We start from the raw sequence: 19,986 nt of genomic DNA, 5'->3' as shown, positions 1-19,986 counted from the left end.
AAAATGAAATTATTACGGAATATTATACAAATGTTCTCTAAATTGGTGCAACTCTGATGATGAAGCTAATCAGATGCCTTTGAAACGTTGATTCTAATAAAATAAATCATGAATGCTTTATGAAAAGTATTATTTACTAAACTATAAACGCCTCTGTGAAAATTATGTGGAACGCAGAAAACAAATAGTTTTCAAAATAGGTAGAATGTGGTGACGATTATAAGGGATTCGGAGATACCTAACGCTCTTTACCCTATACCCAACACACTTTAAGGGACCGCGGTGGCTCAGTGGTGGAGCGTTCACCTCTGGTACTTGGGACCCTTTGTTCGATCCCAGCTCGCGCCAGGTGAAGTTTGTGGTAGACAAACACCGTGTGCATGGGTTTCCTCGGGATTCTTCCACTTTCTTCATTCCACAATTCCATTCATTTCTCATCATCACTGTCTCCTTTAGCCTAGCCGGCATAAACGTGGGACGTAAAACTTAAAAGATTTCATTTCATCTCTCATACTATACTACGTAATCATCATCATCATAGGTATTCTGCCTTTATTGGCAGGTCACTTGCCGCAGCTGAGAAGCTTCCATGCTCCACGATCCTCCGCTAACCTTTTCGTCTTCGCGTATGATCTTTCTGTTTTAATATCATCCATTAATTGTAGTCTCTTTCGCCCCCTCCCTCTCTTTCCCGCCACCATACCCTCTAGAACGTCCCTCATGATACAATCTCTTCTTAGGCAATGTCCCAACCAGTTTCTCTTCCTCTTCCTAATAATATCTAAAAGTGTTCTTTTCTCACCCACCATTTCTAACACTCTCTCATTCGTTTTCCATAGTGACACACAAAATCCAAAATTGAGCTGAGTGATCTTACTAGTAATGCAAGCATTGTTTCTATCTCTGGTATGTACTGTCAGTTAATTTTCCCGCATGTTACCAAGTCGATTCTTCCTTTTAACTAGTCTTGTATGTTGATTGTAGTGTAATGTCCAGTTTCAGCACCAAAGCTATGTGAGACGAGATCCATTGGTTAAAGTAGAATTTCAATTATTATTCGCGTGTGTTGTGTACGAGGGAAGGGCCCCCACCTAGAGCGAACACAGGGTCATACATAGAATTATGCGCTGTAACAGGAATTGTGAAACAGCCTATATAATCACACGAACCACACGTTTTAGACCGTAATTATAAGCCTAAGTACATCACTAAAATATTCTATTTTTAGTTGTGAGTACGTGTAACGTTTTTAAGAGCATGAAGTCGGCCACTTAGTTTTCAACATGATTATATGTTTCCATTAAGTTATTTACAAAAATTCAAGGAAAGCGGAAAACACAGCCGTGGGATAAAAATCCAATGAAAGCGTGTATGACAGCCGTAGGTCATTGCATTCATTGTTAAGACACTGCAGATGGAAAGATCTTTCGTTTGACTGAAAAGAAACTCTTTCAGTACCTACCACAACTTTCACAAATGGAAATTGCAGTTCACTTCAACAGCGAGAAATGTGTGTAAAATGGGCATATGTAAATAGAAATTTTAATTTTGTAGACCTAGATTACCATTTTGATAGTAATATTTATCATCATCTTTTCCTTTCTCATCTGAGTTGTCTTTCTATAAGGTATCCGTGGGTGAAGAAAAGGCGTGTGTCGAAATAGTGTTAGTGAAAGGATATAATATCTTATCGATGCGTACGTGAATCAATCAACTCACCTTATCCCGGAAGTAGCCTAATCACGTATTTTACTATACAGTTATTCAGCAATGTCTCCCCGCCCTCTCTACTTTTATTTATTTATTTATTTTGTTCTTGTTGGAAGAATTCACAAACAAGTTCTGCAGTGTCAAAACAAAACCCACGTAACAGTGACCTGGAAAGAGAAATACCTTCTTGAGAGTTTTGCTGTGGTTTTAAAGGTTAAAGAAACATTCCCGCTCAACCGGTTTATGTCATTTGTTAATATGCAACAAAGATATCACTGTACCTGTAACGGGTAATGAAATAGAAAAATAAAAGAAAAGCATTAATGTATTTAATGGCCACCAGATATGTCAAATAAAAATATAAAAGGTTCGAGTTAATGAAAATCATTACTTGCATAAGTATAGCTACTGAGTGAAGCACGTTTGAGGTAATGGAAGCACATTTTGTTTTTGTAATAACCAATGAATCGGCATTAGTGTTTAGAAAAATAACATAGACTTCTAGCCAGTATGTTGTAAATTTTTTGCTGTTGCCGAACAACTAAATTATACGTTAAACTGTAGACATCAAAAGTTCCATATAGTAATCAAAATCATGTTAATCTAGATGAAATCATCTTTTGATTTCATGGTGTAAGAAGCTCCAAAGTTGATCACTACAGAAAAAAATCTCGTGATTTAATCGCATTTTTTGTCAATCTTACCTTCTCTGGATTGTTGACACTGTTCAGAATCCTGCTTTGTATTATTTTCCCCTCCTTTTTTCTTTTATGTTGTTGACGTACCCGAAGATCTTTTAATCGCTGACGTCTTGACCTAGAACTAAGGTATCCTGGGTAGGGAAGTGAGCTAATTGCTTCAAGCCCCGCGCCAAAGGAGAAAAGAGTTATCCCATCACGGAAAGTAGCAATTTTACTATATCTACTTTATTATTTAATTTGTTTGTTATTGCAGTTCAAAATATTTAGTGATGATGAACCATTATTTTCTAAAACGTTTTCATGATTTATGCTGTTAATGTCGTGAAGTACACTCATAGTGTTATAACACTATCATTCATTGTAAAAATTAAAGTTAGCGCAAAATAAAGTATTCATGTCAGATACGGAATTCTCATCTACATCATTGGCTTCGCAATTTACTTTCGCTTCAGGCCTGGCAAATCGATAGAACAGTCATAACGGAAACGATGTGCTCACCCATCATACTTTTCATTGAAACGATATTTATCTCGCATATGCCCTTCCCCTAGTCTAGTGGCTAGGGTGCGCCAGTTTGTATATGGGTTCCCGGGTTCCATTTCCGATGGGAAGAGTCTTGAAATTTGAATGCATTACAGTAGTTCAAATTCCATCTTAAATTTTAGGCCTACGTCTCAGTGATCTGTAACGAGTGTGCTGAAAATGACGCTAACCTTTCATTCCAACCAACCAATTGATATCCCTTCCTTGTTAGACGTCTCTAATTATTCGGATCATCTATTCGTTAGTTGTGAAAAAGACTAATAAAATGCTTCGTGTGGAGTATTGTACTGTATGGTTCAGAAACATGGACATTACGCAAAAATGAAAGACGACAAGAAATGTGGGTGTGGAGAAGAATGAAGAGAATTAGGTGGGTCGAACGGAAAACGAATAAGATGATGTTAGAAATGGTGGGGACAAAAGAACAATTTTAGACATTATCAAGAAGAGGAAGGAAAACTGGTTGGGACATTCGCTAAGGAGCTGTATCATGAAGGACGTCCTAGAGAGTATGGTGGCAGTAGAGGGATGGGGCGAAGGAGAATACGATTAATGGACGATATCGAAACAGAAAAATTGTACATGAAGAGGTTAGCGGAAGAACGTGGAGCATGGAAACTTCTCAGTTGCGGCAAGTGACCTGCCAATACTGGCAGAATACCTATGATGATTTATTCGCTAACGTAATGAATACAGATTATAAGTTCACGTAACCATGTTATTTGTTTTCATCTCTTTTTTTGTTACAAATATTTTCCACAAGAGTTTATTTTTGAACTCTATGTTCATAACACGCAACTTCCATTCGAGAACATAGATATTTTGTGCAGAGTTGTAATACTCGTTACCCGCCAGTAACTATATCACAACTAGTCTCTTATTGTTATCTCCCAACAACTTAGTACCTACGTTTTAAAAACCGTAAGAGACAACGAGAAATGACTTCAGGGCCCCAGAAAAAAAATATTCAAACCGGAAGTGTTGACACTATAATTTCCGGTTCGGTTTCTGTGCTGATCGACATGGTGAAAAAAGCGAGTAGCAGATTTGTTTATATGGATTCTGTACCGTAAGAACACGTTCCACCTCAGATTTTACTCCCCACTTACGGATCCAATATTAGTGTTCATAGGGCAAAACCGGTAAGAGGCAGCGAGAAACTCAGTGTCCTAAGAATAAATTTCCTTTCTAACCTTTTCCATATATTACAACCAGCGGTTATAGATCTACTACTTCCGGTTTTAGTATTGAATTTGCACAGTTTGAAAGTCTGCGTAGTTTCACATTGTGAAACGAAACTCACTTCTTTACAGTTCATTCATAAATTCGAGCAGCTTTAGTTATTTATTTGTTTATTTTAATGGCATATCCCAGATACTTAATAAGATTGAGGAAAAATATGTTTCCATTATCTGAAACTTGTTTCACCTAGTATAGTTCTGCAAGTACTGATTTTCATTATCCTCCAAGTTTTATAGATCTACATAAGGACAATTCCTTTATCCGTCTTTCTATTTGTAGCTACCATCCTTACTAGTAGCACTAAATTGGAAACGCTCTAAACTTAATATTAGTGAATAAACTTCTAAGTAGCCTACAGTGCTCAAATGTTTTGGCATTGTGGACAATGCTGTTAAAATTCGAATAATTCATTGCTGAATATTGCAAATGAATATTCCGATATTCGAATAATAATAGAAAAATATTCGAATAACAAATCATTTTAGCAGCACTACTGTGTGCCCACATTTTCGTTTGTTGAAAGCGCACATGTCTCCTTAATATTACACGAGAATTTCCTTCTTTAACACTGTTGCCTAATGAAGATTTCTTGTGAGGATGTGCACGAGACAAAAATTGAGGCTGTCGCGTCTCGAAAATGTATGGTAAATGTGATGCTTTGGAAAATATATATGTTTCTATTGGAAGAGCTGTGTCTCATGTCGGCTCTCTTCATGAAAATCCTGTCTCGTCTCGTGCACAACTCTAATTTCTGGTATCAGTATTAAAGGTGAACATTAATTTTTTGAAGCTTTTGTTTGTTTATTTGTTAGGGGGACCTGTGTTTGATTTTCGTTTGTTAGTTGATTGGTTTGAAGTTTTTTGCGTCCCATTCAGCACCGAGGCTACATGAGACTTGAACCTACAGCTTAACGAATCAGAAGCACATGAGCGTATACCGGGGAATCGAACCCCAGTTCCCCACGCCAACGACGTGTACCTGATTGTATAACAACGAGAGAGTCGAGTGCATGTTTAGATTGCACGTTAAAGTCTTAGGCATACGTTTCATATAACTGACTGAAGAAAGATGTTGTGTAGAAATTGACAACGAAACTAACTAGTGGTTGAAAGATCTGACATTATATTTCTTTAAAATATAGTTGTTCTTTTAGTCAGAAGTGGAATATTATAACACTTGGTTTTAGAAGTCGAAAAAACACATTGTATGAGAATGATACAATTCCAGCTATGGATGAGCTTCAGGTAAATCGTTTACGTTCTCACTTCTTTGGGAGGACCCTGGTTGGAATCTCACGTCTGGAAATAATTATAAGATTTCCAGCTGGGACATGAGCTTACGTGGTTCTCATTTTCCGTTGTTTCTGTGTCCAGTGTTTTTGGCTTTAAAGCTGTATCTGTTAATAAATGAATAAAATTCTTTCCAAACACGATCAGTATTTTCAAGATAACAGCACATACTATTTCTTGTATACTATAACAATATGTTCCACACTCATTTATCCTCCTTTATTATTATTATTATTATTATTATTATTATTATTATTATTATTATTATTATTATTATTATTATTATTATTATTATTATTATTATTATTATTATTATTGCAGAGTTGGATGATGACTTTTAGTTACAGAGATGACCAAATTATGGTTCACTAAGAATAAATGATTATATTAATATGATTAGATGTGCAGATGAATTATCCAAATATCCAAGTAGAATTACTTACGAAACGAAACACAATTTTCGTAACAGGACAGAGCTTTTCCAAGAGATACATACACTTTTTACGACGAGGCAGCCTCAACTATTGTCTCGTGGGGAACCTTTTGGCCAAGTTATAGAAATGCTTAAATCTTTAAGATTTTAATGCATTCCAAAATTCGTGTTAGTTTGATCTAATTTAAAACAGTATAAAGTTTTGAAAGGGGCATGCTGAGAAAATAAACATGAGTCTCTTCCTGTGTAGTTTGGTTATGTTCCCATTCAAATACAGAAAGAATTATGTACCATATTTCAATTAATATTTCACTCTGATGTTTGTTTATTTGTATTTTAATTTGAATATATGTGCCTTTTGGTATTTGAATAATAATAATTCCAATGTCATTTCTTACAGATATTCTTCCGGTCAGGAGTTCTAGCTCAGCTGGAGTCCCAGCGAGATGAGAAGCTCCAAGACCGTGTAATCAGGCTCCAGGCAAGATGTCGAGGATACTTAGCAAGGCGGAAACTTGCTAAATTAAAGGTAAGGCATTTGTATGATAATAACAATCTCCTGATGATTTATTAACCGTATATGCTATCTTCATTCCATAACAATGATGTGTGTGTATACTGTGAGAATTGTACCTGGTATACAAATTGTACAGTGCGTGAATTGCATAAAAACTAAGATTATATATGTGCTTGTAGGAGGAATATACTATGTTTATTTTAAATTCAAAGCAGTGAAAGGAAATATAATACGCATTAGAGCTTACACGGTTTTATTCCCAAACATTTAAAAAATATCCATCGTCATTTCTAATTGAGAGCGAGAAGAATATATTATAATGTGGGACGAGAAATTGTAGGTATTAAATAAATCTCGACGTATTGAAATTCCCGTTTAATTGTACAGTTATATTGAAAAATATTTTCCATTCTCTTTGTAAGAGAAAACGAAAAGAAAACTAGAAAGAATACCCACTTGTTATCCGTCGATACGATTGGGTTACACGAGGGGTTATATTCTTTGCCCTATAAAGTCATTCTAGCAATGACTTACATCAGAAAATGCTGTCTGCGGCTACGAGTAGGAAGAACTTGAGACTTCAATCACAAAGAATTCCACTGTCAACATTTTTGTAAGCATAGAATATATTATGAAATAAGACTTTTTGGTCAATCAATCTACAATCAGTTCCACCCACGACTGTGCAGCCGGATGCAAGTTAGGGCAAAACTAACGAACCCATGCGATATTTTCAATAATAGGCTACATAGGATATTTACTTAGTTTGTGATATGATCGATTGCTTGTGCTTATTGTTATCAAATACCATATTTGTTACTAGGATCATAGTAATGAGCCTTAAAGATTGTAATATTAGTCCGTCCGTCTGTTACTCCGTACGATAACTTGAGCGAAAGCAAATTTGTGAATTCTGTTATTTGCGATAGATAGATAGAGCGATTATCGATTATCCGAAGAGTATCGAGTTCGTAAAGAAGTCCATCCGTTAACATTTTCACGGATAATGGTGGCTATTGTGAGCGCTTCAACTACCAGCATAGATTTTCGCGTGATTCTCTTTATTGTCTTTACTAGAGTTTATTTCTTTTACGTCCAATTCCATATTTCGTAAGCAGTCTAGGTGAAATAAGAAATACCAAAAAAGACTAGTCAAATGTTTCGTGTAGAGTTATAGTTGACGTAGGTGTAGAAATATCTGTATTATTATATTATTGGAAAGCTTTTGTCATAAACTAAGTAACTTCTTTGTCTTGGCGTAACGATCCTTTTATGTATATTCTATATATATAATATACCGTCCATCGATTGTAACATCTTTCGCAACTTTACTCTCTTCCTTCCATCGTGTCTTCTATCACATCCTTAAGGATAATTGTTGCTATTGTATTTTGACTATTGTTAGTATGTTTAAATCCTGTAAAGTGGATGATTTCCTAAACATGCAGTAGTGCAAATGAGGTTATAAGATTAATGATTTATAAATAATATTTTAATGATTTATAAATAATATTTTGTTATGATACTGGTTCAATTTTAAATCATGACTTTATTAATTATTATAATTAGCGTAACAGTGTAAAAGTATGTGTAAGCTGTAAATTTTGAGCAATGAAAAGATCAAGATGGAAGATCTAGACAGATCCTATTAAGTTGTAAACCATTATCATCTTTAGGAATATCGTTGTGGGCCAAAAAATTACAGTTACTTCTTAGACGATTACCCGACAAGTTTGTATTTATCTTTTTAATTATATCTTATACTCTGCTTTCCTCCCTGTTTTCCAACAATTCCTCGTTGATTCTTCGTTCGACTCTACTAATCTTCATTCTTCGTCTCACCCATATTTCGACATTCTCCAACGATTTTTCGTCATTCATGAGCTCCTTCGTGGCTAAGCGGTTAGCGTACGCGCCTTTGGCGTGGGAGTCCCGGGTTCGATTCCCGGCGGGAGCTCATGTGGTTCGGATTCCACGTTAATTAGTAGGTCCACGTCTCATATAGCCTCGCTGCTGAACGGGACGTTAAACTCAATCAATCAATCAATTTTCGTCATTCATGCGAAGTGTCCATATTTTCGTTAAATAGAGTACGATATTTCACACAAAACATTTAATGAAACCTTTTCCTTACAAAGACACCTACACACTTTTTCTTCTTCCAAAAGTCTTTCTTCATTAATTTTCTTTCCTTTTGTTTTATGTTCGTGCTTGATGTCTTCATTAATGACGTTTTCTTTCACCGAAAGCTAGTCTGTTCTGCTGTATCCTCGATGGACATGTATGATGCAGGCTGCTTCGTTTAATCACGATTGTTTTTGTCTTTCTAACGTTTATTTTCCTGTAAAATTCATCTCAGTTTTTCTTTTAAGTCTTAAGTTCGTTCAGATTCCGCAACAAAAGCCACGTCATCTGTAAACTGTTACACCTAATCATTTTAACTCCTACAACAATAACACTTCCTCTATGTAAACCCTTTCTTCATTGTCCCTTGTTGATATACGTATATTAACTAGTATTGATGAGATGGAACATTAACCGAACTCCTCTTTCAAATCTATTTTCCTTTCATTTATTTCTCTATTCTGATACTTATTGATTCATGTAAGTTTCCTATTTAAGTTGTTTGTTGGTCTTCCTATTCTAATCCACTCTTCTTTAGAACGTCCGTCAATACTTCTCAATTCCTTCCTTCAAATCCTTTTCGTGATCTCACACACACACACACACACACACACACACACACACATATATATATATATATATATATATATATATATATATATATATATATATATATATATATATATATATATATATATATATATTCCTCTGAAAAGTTCAGTGAATGGTCCCATATGTTAACCCTACAACCACACCGTGCTTTTATTAGGACATGTATCACACCGTGGGGTCATATACGACCCCAGTCTGGAAAGTCGTTTTATTAGACTAGATAGATTTCCTTTGGGCCCTTGTAGCTTTATCGTCAAAGCGCAAGCAGTTTATTAGAAATTCAAATCTCTTTCTTGTCATAGTGCTCCTAAAAGGCAGGTGGACCAAACGCTTCAGACCACATATCACTTACTGTCAGGTGAGATTTTTTTAGAACACCGGCTAGATAAAGCAAACCAAATAAGGCACAATTCAATTTTGTCAGTGGAGGATAGATAACTCTGATCTGATTTGAAGACACACTTTTGTCTTTCTATTTCTTCATTGGTAAAAATCACAATTGTGTTCAAAATGTCATCTGAAAAAAACAGTAGCCAAATGTCCTTTGCATTGGTTCTTTGTTTCTCTTCCTTCTTGGGCCCTGGGAGATGAATAACAATGTTTTTTTTTCAACGTTCTAGTGGATTTTTTTTGAAGGGTTTAGTGTACAACTTACTGCCATTCTTCCCATAAATGACGTTGTAACAAGTCGGCAACATCATCGTTATCAACATCAGCTTCAAATTCATCCTCCGATTGATCATCCTGCTCCTCATTATCCTCATTTTCACTTAACAGTTCATCAGCATCTGTCAGATCATCATCTGATTCTTCTAGAATGCGTACAATATCTTCCTGGTTAGAAAACTTCCTTGAAGCCGCCATTCGTATAAAAAATCGCCCACTAGAAAATGATTTGTTATATGGCTATTCAAAACAAACTATGTTTCATTAATCACACCGTGGGGTCATATATGACCCGAGCACTCAAAATAACACAGAACTTTCTGCACCAACACAACAATGCAACTTGCAGTGTCAACAGCATGCTCCGAACTGAAGCTAGACAAAGTGTTGTGTTTCCGTCTCACAACGGCGCTGGCGCAGAACGCATTTTATATGCATTGGGGTCGCCGGTGACCCCACGGTGTGATTGTAGGGTTAAAAACCGCACTGGTTAAGATGACGCGCCCGGGCAATACGCATTGAAAGATATATGAAAGCACCTTCTATCTTGCAACTAACCAAAGTGAAGCAGCGGTGTACTTGCGACTAAGCTAACGGAGTCAGTGTAAGAACTCATTTCATTCCTAAATGGAGCGACACATTAACATAAAGTTTTGCTTCATATTAAGGAAAGCTGCGACGAAATCTCATGGAATGTTAGTGCAAGTGTATGCAGGGGCGGATCCAGGGCCGACTTCTGGGGGGGGGGCGGTGGGTTGTCATACTGCTTCTTTTAGGGCTCCAAACTTTTTGATGGATTTTATTTATATATATAAAATAAGAAAGTTTCCTCTTCTGGGGGGGCGATCGCCCCGATCGCCCCCCCCCTGGATCCGCCCCTGAGTGTATGGTGTTGAAGCAGTGAGTAAAAATATAAGAATTGTTCTGATGTCTGCAAATTATTTTTCTGCTCTATCCCAAACACGATCCAAACCTTTAATTTTCCCCTTTCTTTTCATAATCTACGAAACGTGATGTTACAAGTTATTTTAAGTGACAAAGCGACTAAATTACAGTTGATAAGAATTACGGAACAGTAGTACAGTATATCGCAAACAGGTGTGGAAAGGATGGAAGTTATCAGTATGCTTATCCCGGTTTTTCTTGCCCAGGTATGCAACAGCCTCCACCATAAATTTGGGCTGAAAATTATAATCCGGCTGGACCGGAGACAAGCTGCATGTACTGCGTCTTCTAAATATAATGTGTTTATTTGGAGTTGATGGAAAATAGTTAAAACAAGATGGAATGGAAAGCTAGTGAGGAAGTGCTAAAACGAGGGAATGGGGAAAAGAAGAATATTAAAAAAGAGAAACAAAACTTCATTAGCCACTGTTTCAAAATAATTGTATTGCTAGAAGTTTGGTTGGTGGAGCTGGTTCTGGAAGTAAAAAGAGGGAAATATATAGAATTATAGCCAGTGGTGCTATTCAGCCGGTTCGCTAAATCCGCTTGTTAAAGTATTTCGAGTTCACAGAACCATTTGTTATACACAGACATAACAGTAAATTTTAGTTTAACTATCTTTGTTTTTTAGAAATTCTTACAGCTACTAGGTTAAACATATGATCTCTCAAAACAAGGTATAAGGTTTTATTTCTTAATCTCAAATGCTCTGATATCAAGAATGAGAACTGGGATCACATGAGTGTAGTAGTGAGGATTATTTATATTTGAATCGCATACATAGGGCCTACCATTATCAACAATTGTCGATTTATTACTGGATTAACGTTCTCTCCAATACTTTTTGAGAAGCATCTATCTTGAATAATTTGTTTCCCTTTAGAACAGTTTTATTTTCCAGAAAGTTGTATTTTTTTTATTTATTTATTTTTTTTTTTAACTTTCCCGGTGGAAGGAAGTGTTATTTTAAGTAGTATCCTACGAGACACATGTCAGAAAAGGGCCGATATTAAATAAAAAGAAAGAAAAGAAAAAGAAAATGATAGGAGAAGAAATTTATTGTGATTGGAGGTTCATGGTGACGACGTCAAAAAATGAGCAAAGTACGTACTTGTATATCAAGAAATTTCTGTTAGTGTGACACAAGCTTCCGTATTCCCTCTGTAAAAATGTGCCGCCTGAGAGTGCAACTAGTCTAGAACTGATGTCTTGAGCACTTCACTGTCGTTGAAATGCTACGATGCAAGCCACGTTTACAGGTGAAGAAAAAAAAAAAGAAAAAGAAAGAAAGAACCGAAGAAATCACTGAGTGCAAGGTCGGGACTGTAAGGGGAATAATCGAATAGCTCCCATCGAAATCTGCGAATTGTGTCAATAGTACGAGCAGCTGTGTGGGGAGGCTGACGTTGTCGCCGATTTAGAATGGCATGTTGCAGATTATTCAGGTTTGGCAAATCTTCTGTAATTGTTCTTCCTAGTTTCAAGAATTCCACACGAATCACATCCTCGTCGTCCCAAAACACGATTGTGATGATGTAAACCGATTGTGTTTGTTTGAATTTCTTCACTTTAGGAGAATCAGAGTGGCGCCATTGCAGTAACTGCTGCTTCGACTTCCCAGTGGCGTACAATATCTAGGTTTCATCCCTTATCACTATGTGAGAAAAAAGAGGTCATCCCAATCCTCACCCTCAACGGACCAAAAAATTACGTGGAGCTGTCATTCTTTACTTTTTGTAGCTTCTGTCAGCACTTTCGGTACCACTGCGCACATAGTTTGTGATAACGCAGCTTGTCAGTCACAATTCAATGCACTACTTTCGCAGACACTTCTGGAAACGTTTTGGCGAGTTCAGTTATTGTGAACCGGCGATTGGATTGCACTTTCTCGTTTGCGCGTTCCATCAGATCGTCCGTCTCAGCACTGCGCCTTCCGCTACGCTCACCGTCATGAACATTTGAACGTCCTTGCTGAAACTCTCTGCCTGACCTTCTCATCACTCATTACTGTCGGTCTGTAAATGGCACACAATTCCCGATGGATGTCAACTGCATTTTGTCATTTGGCGTTCACAAATCGTATAACAGATCTCAATTCATGTTTGGTGCGATTTTATATTGTGGCAGCCATTTCACCTTACTGGTACTTGCACTTATGCAACGCCACTCGAACGATTCCATCTCTGTTCACCTCTGTTGCAGGCACGGAATACTAGGGCATGCTGCTGCACATGCTCATCATCAGTGCTGCCAACCCCGCGTAAAAAATGAGTTGAGTTGATTTTGAGTTTAACGTCCCTTTTCAGCAGCGAGGCTATATGAGACGTGGACCTACTGATTAACGTGGAATCCGAACCACATGAGCTCCCGCCGGGAATCGAACCCGGGTCCCCCGCGCCAAAGGCGCGTACGCTAACCGCGTAAAAAATCTACCTTTATTCTTTACAATGTGACTCGTATATAACCAGTACTTTGAATACTTGAATTGATCATTAACGTAAATGGTATTTTTTAAAAATAATAATAATAAAATTAAGGCGAAATTGGAATACAAACTCTCAGCGACATATTTTCACTAATATATTTGTTTTCAGTACTCTCAAATTTAATAAATGTATAGCTTTAAAAATGATCTCTGTAATTGTAGTGTAATAGTACAACGTATTCGTATTTTTCTTCAAAATGCAGTATTATATCTCCGTCTAATACAAACAATTGTTATGAAATCTTTCCCAAGAATTTATTTTGACCCTTTCCCTTTGATGTGAAGTCCTTGGTGGTACTATAGATTTTAGTATTAATATCAAAGAGTATTTAGAAAATGGTGTGCATGAGCTTGTCTCCGTCCCAGTTGGATTATAATTTTCGGCCCAAATTTACGGTGGAGACTGTTGCATAGCTGGGTCAGAAAAATTGGGACAAGCATACTGATAATTTCCATCCTTTCCACACCTGTTTGCGATATACTGTACACCTACCACTGTTCCGTAATTCTTACCCACTGTAATTTAGTCGCTTTTTCAGTCAAAATAGCTTGTAACGTCACGTTTCGTAGATTATGAAAACAAAAGGGGAAAATTAAAGGTTAGGATCGTGTTTGGGATAGATCAGAAAAATAATTTGCAGACATCAGAACAATTCTTATTTTTTTATTATTACTTTTTCTTTGTTTTCATTTGGTTGTATTCATGATAGAGATGAAAGCTATGGTCTTTGTAAGTGCGTTATGCTAAAAATTCGAATTTGAGGTATCATTATCCGCATTCTTTAGAAAGGAACGCACGTTTCTTTGACATGCCATAATTCATTTTGAGGAAGATGATCTGTTAGGTATCTCACGTTTGTTCATAAGAGCTACTTCTGACACGAAAAAAAAAGTGGAACTCGTGTTTGCATATCGTTCATTAATGTGTATACATAATTATATTGGAGTTTGACCTTCCATGTGAATCTTCGTGTTGATACGTATGCACGACCATAATAATATAAGCGTTGCATTATTATGAATAGAACGACGGCGAACAGATTACTCTCTTTATTTTCTTCATCAGTCTGTTATGTGAGTCAGGAAACTAGAAACAAACATTGGTTGGAATGTCTAGAGACATAAATTCTGCCTAGAAACGCTGCACGTAATAGTAGTAAGAATGTATATACGATAGGATAAATAAAAAGAAATGAGTTGACTTGTATAATGGTTTCGGTTAACTGGAATGCTTCATTCGCAGTATTTACAGCATCCAAAGAACCGTACAAAGCGATTGCTTTATGACATGATACACAGGAATTTTATTAAGCAAATAAATGTGAATAGGCGTAGTTTGTTCAGTAATGACTGTGATTTAAACACACGCCGTCAAAGAAAGAAAGATTGTTTCCTAACTTATAAAATAAAGACATGAATGTTAAAATTGTGGATTTGTAGATTACATTTTCAAGTAGATTTTCCCATTTCTTTTAAATAAGGAAATTTGTTTTATAACTTGTTTTCTAAAATGTAAATTGCATTACAGCACTTGCAACTTCGAGTAGTAATTGAATATGAATTACTCATTAGAACAGCGTTTCCCAACCGGTGTGCCGCGGCACACTGGTGTGCCGCGAATGGGCCGCTGGTGTGCCGCGAGAAAATCGAAACAAATTATTAATTCTATACGAACCAAATTGCAAGACAGGGGAAAATGTATATTTATATTTCACATTACTATGAACCTCTACTATAAATCTACAATTTTAAATTTCATACTGTGTTACTTTTCTGTACATTTTTAATGTTAAAAAACGTATTTATCATTGTCATGACCATTATTACTTCTTTATTGTTGCAGACTATTTCGTAACTTGAAATTTTAACGTTGAATTTATGTAACTTGAATTTATTAATCATTCAATAAATTCAACAAAGCAAGCATGCATACAAATTACCTACATTTGTGTTTTAAAAGTATAGGAGATTTGTTTATTTGTTCCTTATTTAGTGATCTTCCCTTTTAGTTAGAGGTTAGATACAGTTTTCGAAAGAGAAAGTGGATTTTTAAAAACCCGAGTCCTATATTTCATTGCTATTGTTTTCTATTTTAAAATTAGAATGAAAAATAAGTATAATGATTTAGCAGGGGAGAAAATCAGTGATCGAGCTTTCTTCTCTGTAAGAAGGAAATTAGTAATCACATTAAAATACCACGGTAATTATATATATATATATATATATATATATATATATATATATATATGGGTGCCGCGAGAATTCAAGTTACACCTGTAGTGTGCCGCAAGTTGAAAAAGGTTGGGAAACGCTGCATTAGAAACTTGATTTCTGAAAAACAGTGAGAATGTGTATTTAATGTACCCTTTTGTTGCCCAGAGCTGAGTTTGCAACGAATTGGTCTCTACTTCTTGCTGTGTCATTTATTTTACTTTACTTTACTGTTTAAGTGGATAACAAAATATTTGAATGCATGGGGAGCTTGATGACTTATAACATAGATTTCCAGTATTTTCTTCTGTTTATTTTTTAACTAGCCTCTCTTGTATATCCTGTGAACTCCGTCATTCCTCTTTAATGCTCTTGATCAGAATTTCTCAAACTGTGGTTCGCGGACCACAAAACGTCCTCGAGGTCCTCTTAAATTGAACACTAATCCAACAAAAGGAGGAAACAGTTTTTCCCATGTGTCTTTCCTCAGGAGTAGTTTCTTGTAAGTATTTGATTTAGTTAGCAAATCTAGAACACGTTAGTGATGTAAATAAATTAAAAATTTACACCATCAGTTATTAGTTTTCTTTACACCTTAATTATTGTGTTATACCTAAATATGTGTGTGTCCACTCTTCCAGAACGCTTTTGATAACAAACAAGAACTAACATTCCGCCTTTATGTTTACTGGCGCTGTTTGTTACTGCAAACTTTAATTTCGCTGAATGATCAGCGCATCTTCCTTCCTGATTTGTTGTCTCGGGGTCGATTCCTGGTCGATCCCCGATTTTAGAGATTTATCGCTGTTGGCCCAACATCGTGAAGCAACTGGAGAGCTCCCTGAATTAAGAGGTAACAGATTTCTGTCAAGTAAGTCATAGTGTGAAATAATGGGGTGACGGGTCAAGCTTCGGAGCAATGATACAGCAGAGAGCGCCAATTTTTTTGACCACTGAACGCGCTGGATCACGCCCCTCCCCTTCTCTCTCTCTCTGCATATACGTGTAGGCGTACCTAGGTATATATAAATGTTCGTGTGTGGTCTTGTGCAGCGCCAGCTTGACCTATCTTCGCGATGATCGACATTCAAAAGAAAGATTAAGATTAGGATTTAGATTTCTGGGCTTTCAACATCTCAGTCCATTTAGCCTGTCACGTATGAGGGATGACGTCCCTCGGCAAGCACACTATCCGGGAAAAGGGAAGGAAGAAAGGATTGGGGAAGGGAGGAAGTGGCCTGAAATCTATGTTAGGTACCACCCCGGTATTTGTCTGGTGTGAATGAGGAAAATCCAGGAAAACCTCATTCAGGGTGGCTGGCCTGATAAACTTTTTCGACCGAGTGTCCCCACCTGGAATCGAACCTGGGACCGCTCGCATCGAAGGCGAGAGCGGTAGCGAGTACGCTACACGAGGCCACTCCAAAAGAATGAATACATATAACATTGACCACATAAAATTGACAAGCAACGCATGACTAGTATATAGTATAAAAACACCAAGGATACCAAAGCAACGATACGAAAAAATTGGATATCGATAATCAAACATTGAATATAATAAACTTTTATAATTTTCAAAGATTGCGAAAATGTTAACTACTAAGCAACAACAACAACAACAACAAAAAAAAAAATCAATTTATATATAACCAGTGAGCGAGGAAATATTGCCAACTGTTGCTTCAAATGGTACAGCATTCTTTTGGTTGTTATTGAAAGAAATCGTTGAATTCTACATTTGCTCTAAACATAATTTCAAAATAATATTTTCCAGTAGTTGGCAGCTGGAATTTTTATATTAATTGAGAAACAAGTTACGCTACTTTATCACGTCTGCTAGCACGAATTGAGTGCTACAAATTATAACTTGTTTAGTTTGGCAAAATTTTTACACTACTACAGTATCGCCAGAAAGAAGCACAGAAATTATTTAAATGTGTATACTTTCTAATTTAGTAAAAATTCGCAGTTGTTTAGAAATAGGTGAAACAGAAATAGGTAATCACTCATTCAATCAATCGTTCAATCAAAAAATAAATCTGAAAACAGAAAAAAAAAAAGTTTGCTTGAAAATGAATTTGACGTAGTTTCAGAATTTTTCTTTGATAATCACAAGTTCATTGTGAAATTTACTGTAGTTCAAATCATTATTTATATTATCTTTGACAAAATTGACAGCTGGGGCAATGCAAATGAAATCAATCAATTTCCAGGTCAAAGGTATAATGTACCATTACAGTGAATGGAATTTTTGTTTGGAGGGATCCCATAATTTTTGCACCTACTGTACTATGTGATTTTCAAAATATAATTTCGGTCCGTGTAGTGTATTCATTCGTTGCGTATGCAAACCAAAATTAATGTGGAATCTTTAAATAATCTAGTAGTAATCATATTTCTTTATTTCATTATGAATCCCGTATATGGACATTTCAGATGGATAAGTATTGAAATTATCATGTTAATGCTATACAAAAACATAGGCCCGCTATTGGACAAATTCTTAAAATTATCCACCAATGTGATTTTTGGCAGAATAATTTAGACCCCCTTTATCCCTCTGAGATGCCCATATCCTCCCAAGATCCGGTTTTATCCAGTTTTTTCTATTTTTCATTCGCTTTAAAATTTTCCGCCGCCAAAACCCTCTTTTCTGATTGCACTATTTTCTGACGCTCTCATATCGAGGCGTAAGAACGTTCATTCCAGAAGTTGCCACAATTCAAACTACAACTCTATTCGGCTGCTCGTTCAAAAGGTGGAATAACTAGAAGAATTAGCAGCAAAACCAAGGTAAAATTAATTTCATTTAAGAAATAAACATGTTGGAAGCCAAAAGAGAGCCTTGAATAGTCAAATTCAGCATTAAAACAGTCAAAAACTAGTAAGATATAAAATCTGACTCAGGGACGCCATGTTTGGAGTTGAAATCGTTTAAGGACAGGCAAGAAGAAAAGTGCAATAGTCTTCTGATTTTAAGGGATTCCAGATGATGTTTTAATGATCATAACATTTAAAAATCTTCTTTTCCCCTCCTAAAATTCAGTGTTACGGTTACGTGAGGCCTGTCATTATATGGCGGTATCGGTATATTTTCTTGTAGTTAAGTTAATTTTCATTATGGTAGTGTAAACGTACAAAGGGGCTCTTATTCCTTCCTTAATTGATTACACTTCCAACCAGATGGGTTAAAACGAGTTTTCGTAAAGGTTCTTTTCCCTTCAGGAAGGGGACCCTTCTCATTAATATAGTAATTTGAAAACATGATTTAGTTTTGCAGAAGGGCCACTTGGCCCTGATCCTTTCGTCTCCCTTTTTCTTCAGTTCTTAGAGCCGATTGTTGACATAAGATAATCTTATTTGGTCCGTATATAGTTGAGTGATGTGAAAATGTGTGTGAACATGTATAGTATGAGTATCAATATGTACTTTCTTGTGTATGTGGAATGTAGCGTGCAGGGGTTTAAGTAAGTAGTATAGATTTTGGTAGTAAAAATGTAAAGCAACGTGTGAAATATGTGTCATTGGACAGTGTATTATTGTTTGTTTATTCATCTTCAATCAGTCGTAATGAGTGCATCACTCCTTCTCGAAGAGTTGCATAGAAATTCCGTACAGTAACTATATAGACATTCCTTATGAATAATAATAATTGTGCAAAATACGTTCACTAGCGTCATTTCAGATTTAGCTGGGGGGGGGGGCAAAGCCCCTTGATATAAGTAAAATTTCGCGTTTTTCACTGACTTACTACTATTATATTGATAAAATCTATACAAATCTCATACTCAGGGGGGGGGCAAATGCCCCTCCCTTCCCCCCTAAATGACGCCCCTGAATACGTTTACTAGTGCAAAAATCATTTAGTCATGTACAAGCTGTTTTTAGACTGCCAGCGCCATCACGTCCAAATTTAGAACCATTCGTTGCTAATGTACCATTATATAAATACTTAGTGGTCTGGTTTATTCGGAAATTACCCTTCTTTTATAATAAATTACAAGTAAACATTAGCTTAGGCACATACGAATTGGTATTTGGACAAACTGATTTATAATTGAACATTTCTGAAAAGCATGATCATTTAAATAACTTAGTAACCAAAATATTATTATTATTAATAATAATAATCTTTACATTTCTATTTAATTTGGAGTTTGTCTTTATGACATTATTTTATCTCCGGACGGCATATACAAATCCTCTTTATCCGTTGCGTGCAGCGAGTAATTCCATTGACATTTTTCTGATATGTAGTTGCTTCTTATTCATAACATTGAACTTTCATTACATACAAAATTAAATTTTAAAGCTGTGAAGTGAATAATACTGTGGTTTGTTACGACAGAAATTTATATTTGGTTCATGTAGGATCACACGTGCTAATTGATAGATTATGGCAATTGCTGGTTTTTAACATAGTTATTTAGACTGCTTTAAACAGTCTTGGGCTGAGTAATGAAGTATAGGGTGTCTAAAAAGAAATCGACGTCGTAAAGAAAAG

General features: G+C 36.1%; 1 protein-coding gene across 4 annotated transcripts in view; it reads left to right on the top strand.

Moving 5' to 3' along the window:
• The window catches only part of Mhcl (Myosin heavy chain-like), a 545,621-nt gene that overhangs the window by 304,925 nt on the left and 220,710 nt on the right, over positions 1 to 19,986 (top strand). For all 4 annotated transcript variants that reach the window (XM_081768806.1, XM_081768805.1, XM_081768807.1 and 1 more), the window contains one exon: positions 6,320 to 6,448. In XM_081768806.1, coding sequence (XP_081624932.1) covers positions 6,320 to 6,448 — 129 coding nt within the window. The remainder of the gene's footprint in view (positions 1 to 6,319; positions 6,449 to 19,986) is intronic.

Source organism: Thermobia domestica, chromosome 8 (assembly GCF_964235325.1).
Source record: "Thermobia domestica chromosome 8, izTheDome1.hap1.1, whole genome shotgun sequence".
Lineage (NCBI taxonomy): Eukaryota > Metazoa > Arthropoda > Insecta > Zygentoma > Lepismatidae > Thermobia > Thermobia domestica.
The sequence above is the reverse complement of the archived record's forward strand: the minus strand, read 5'-3'. Positions and strand labels throughout refer to the sequence as shown.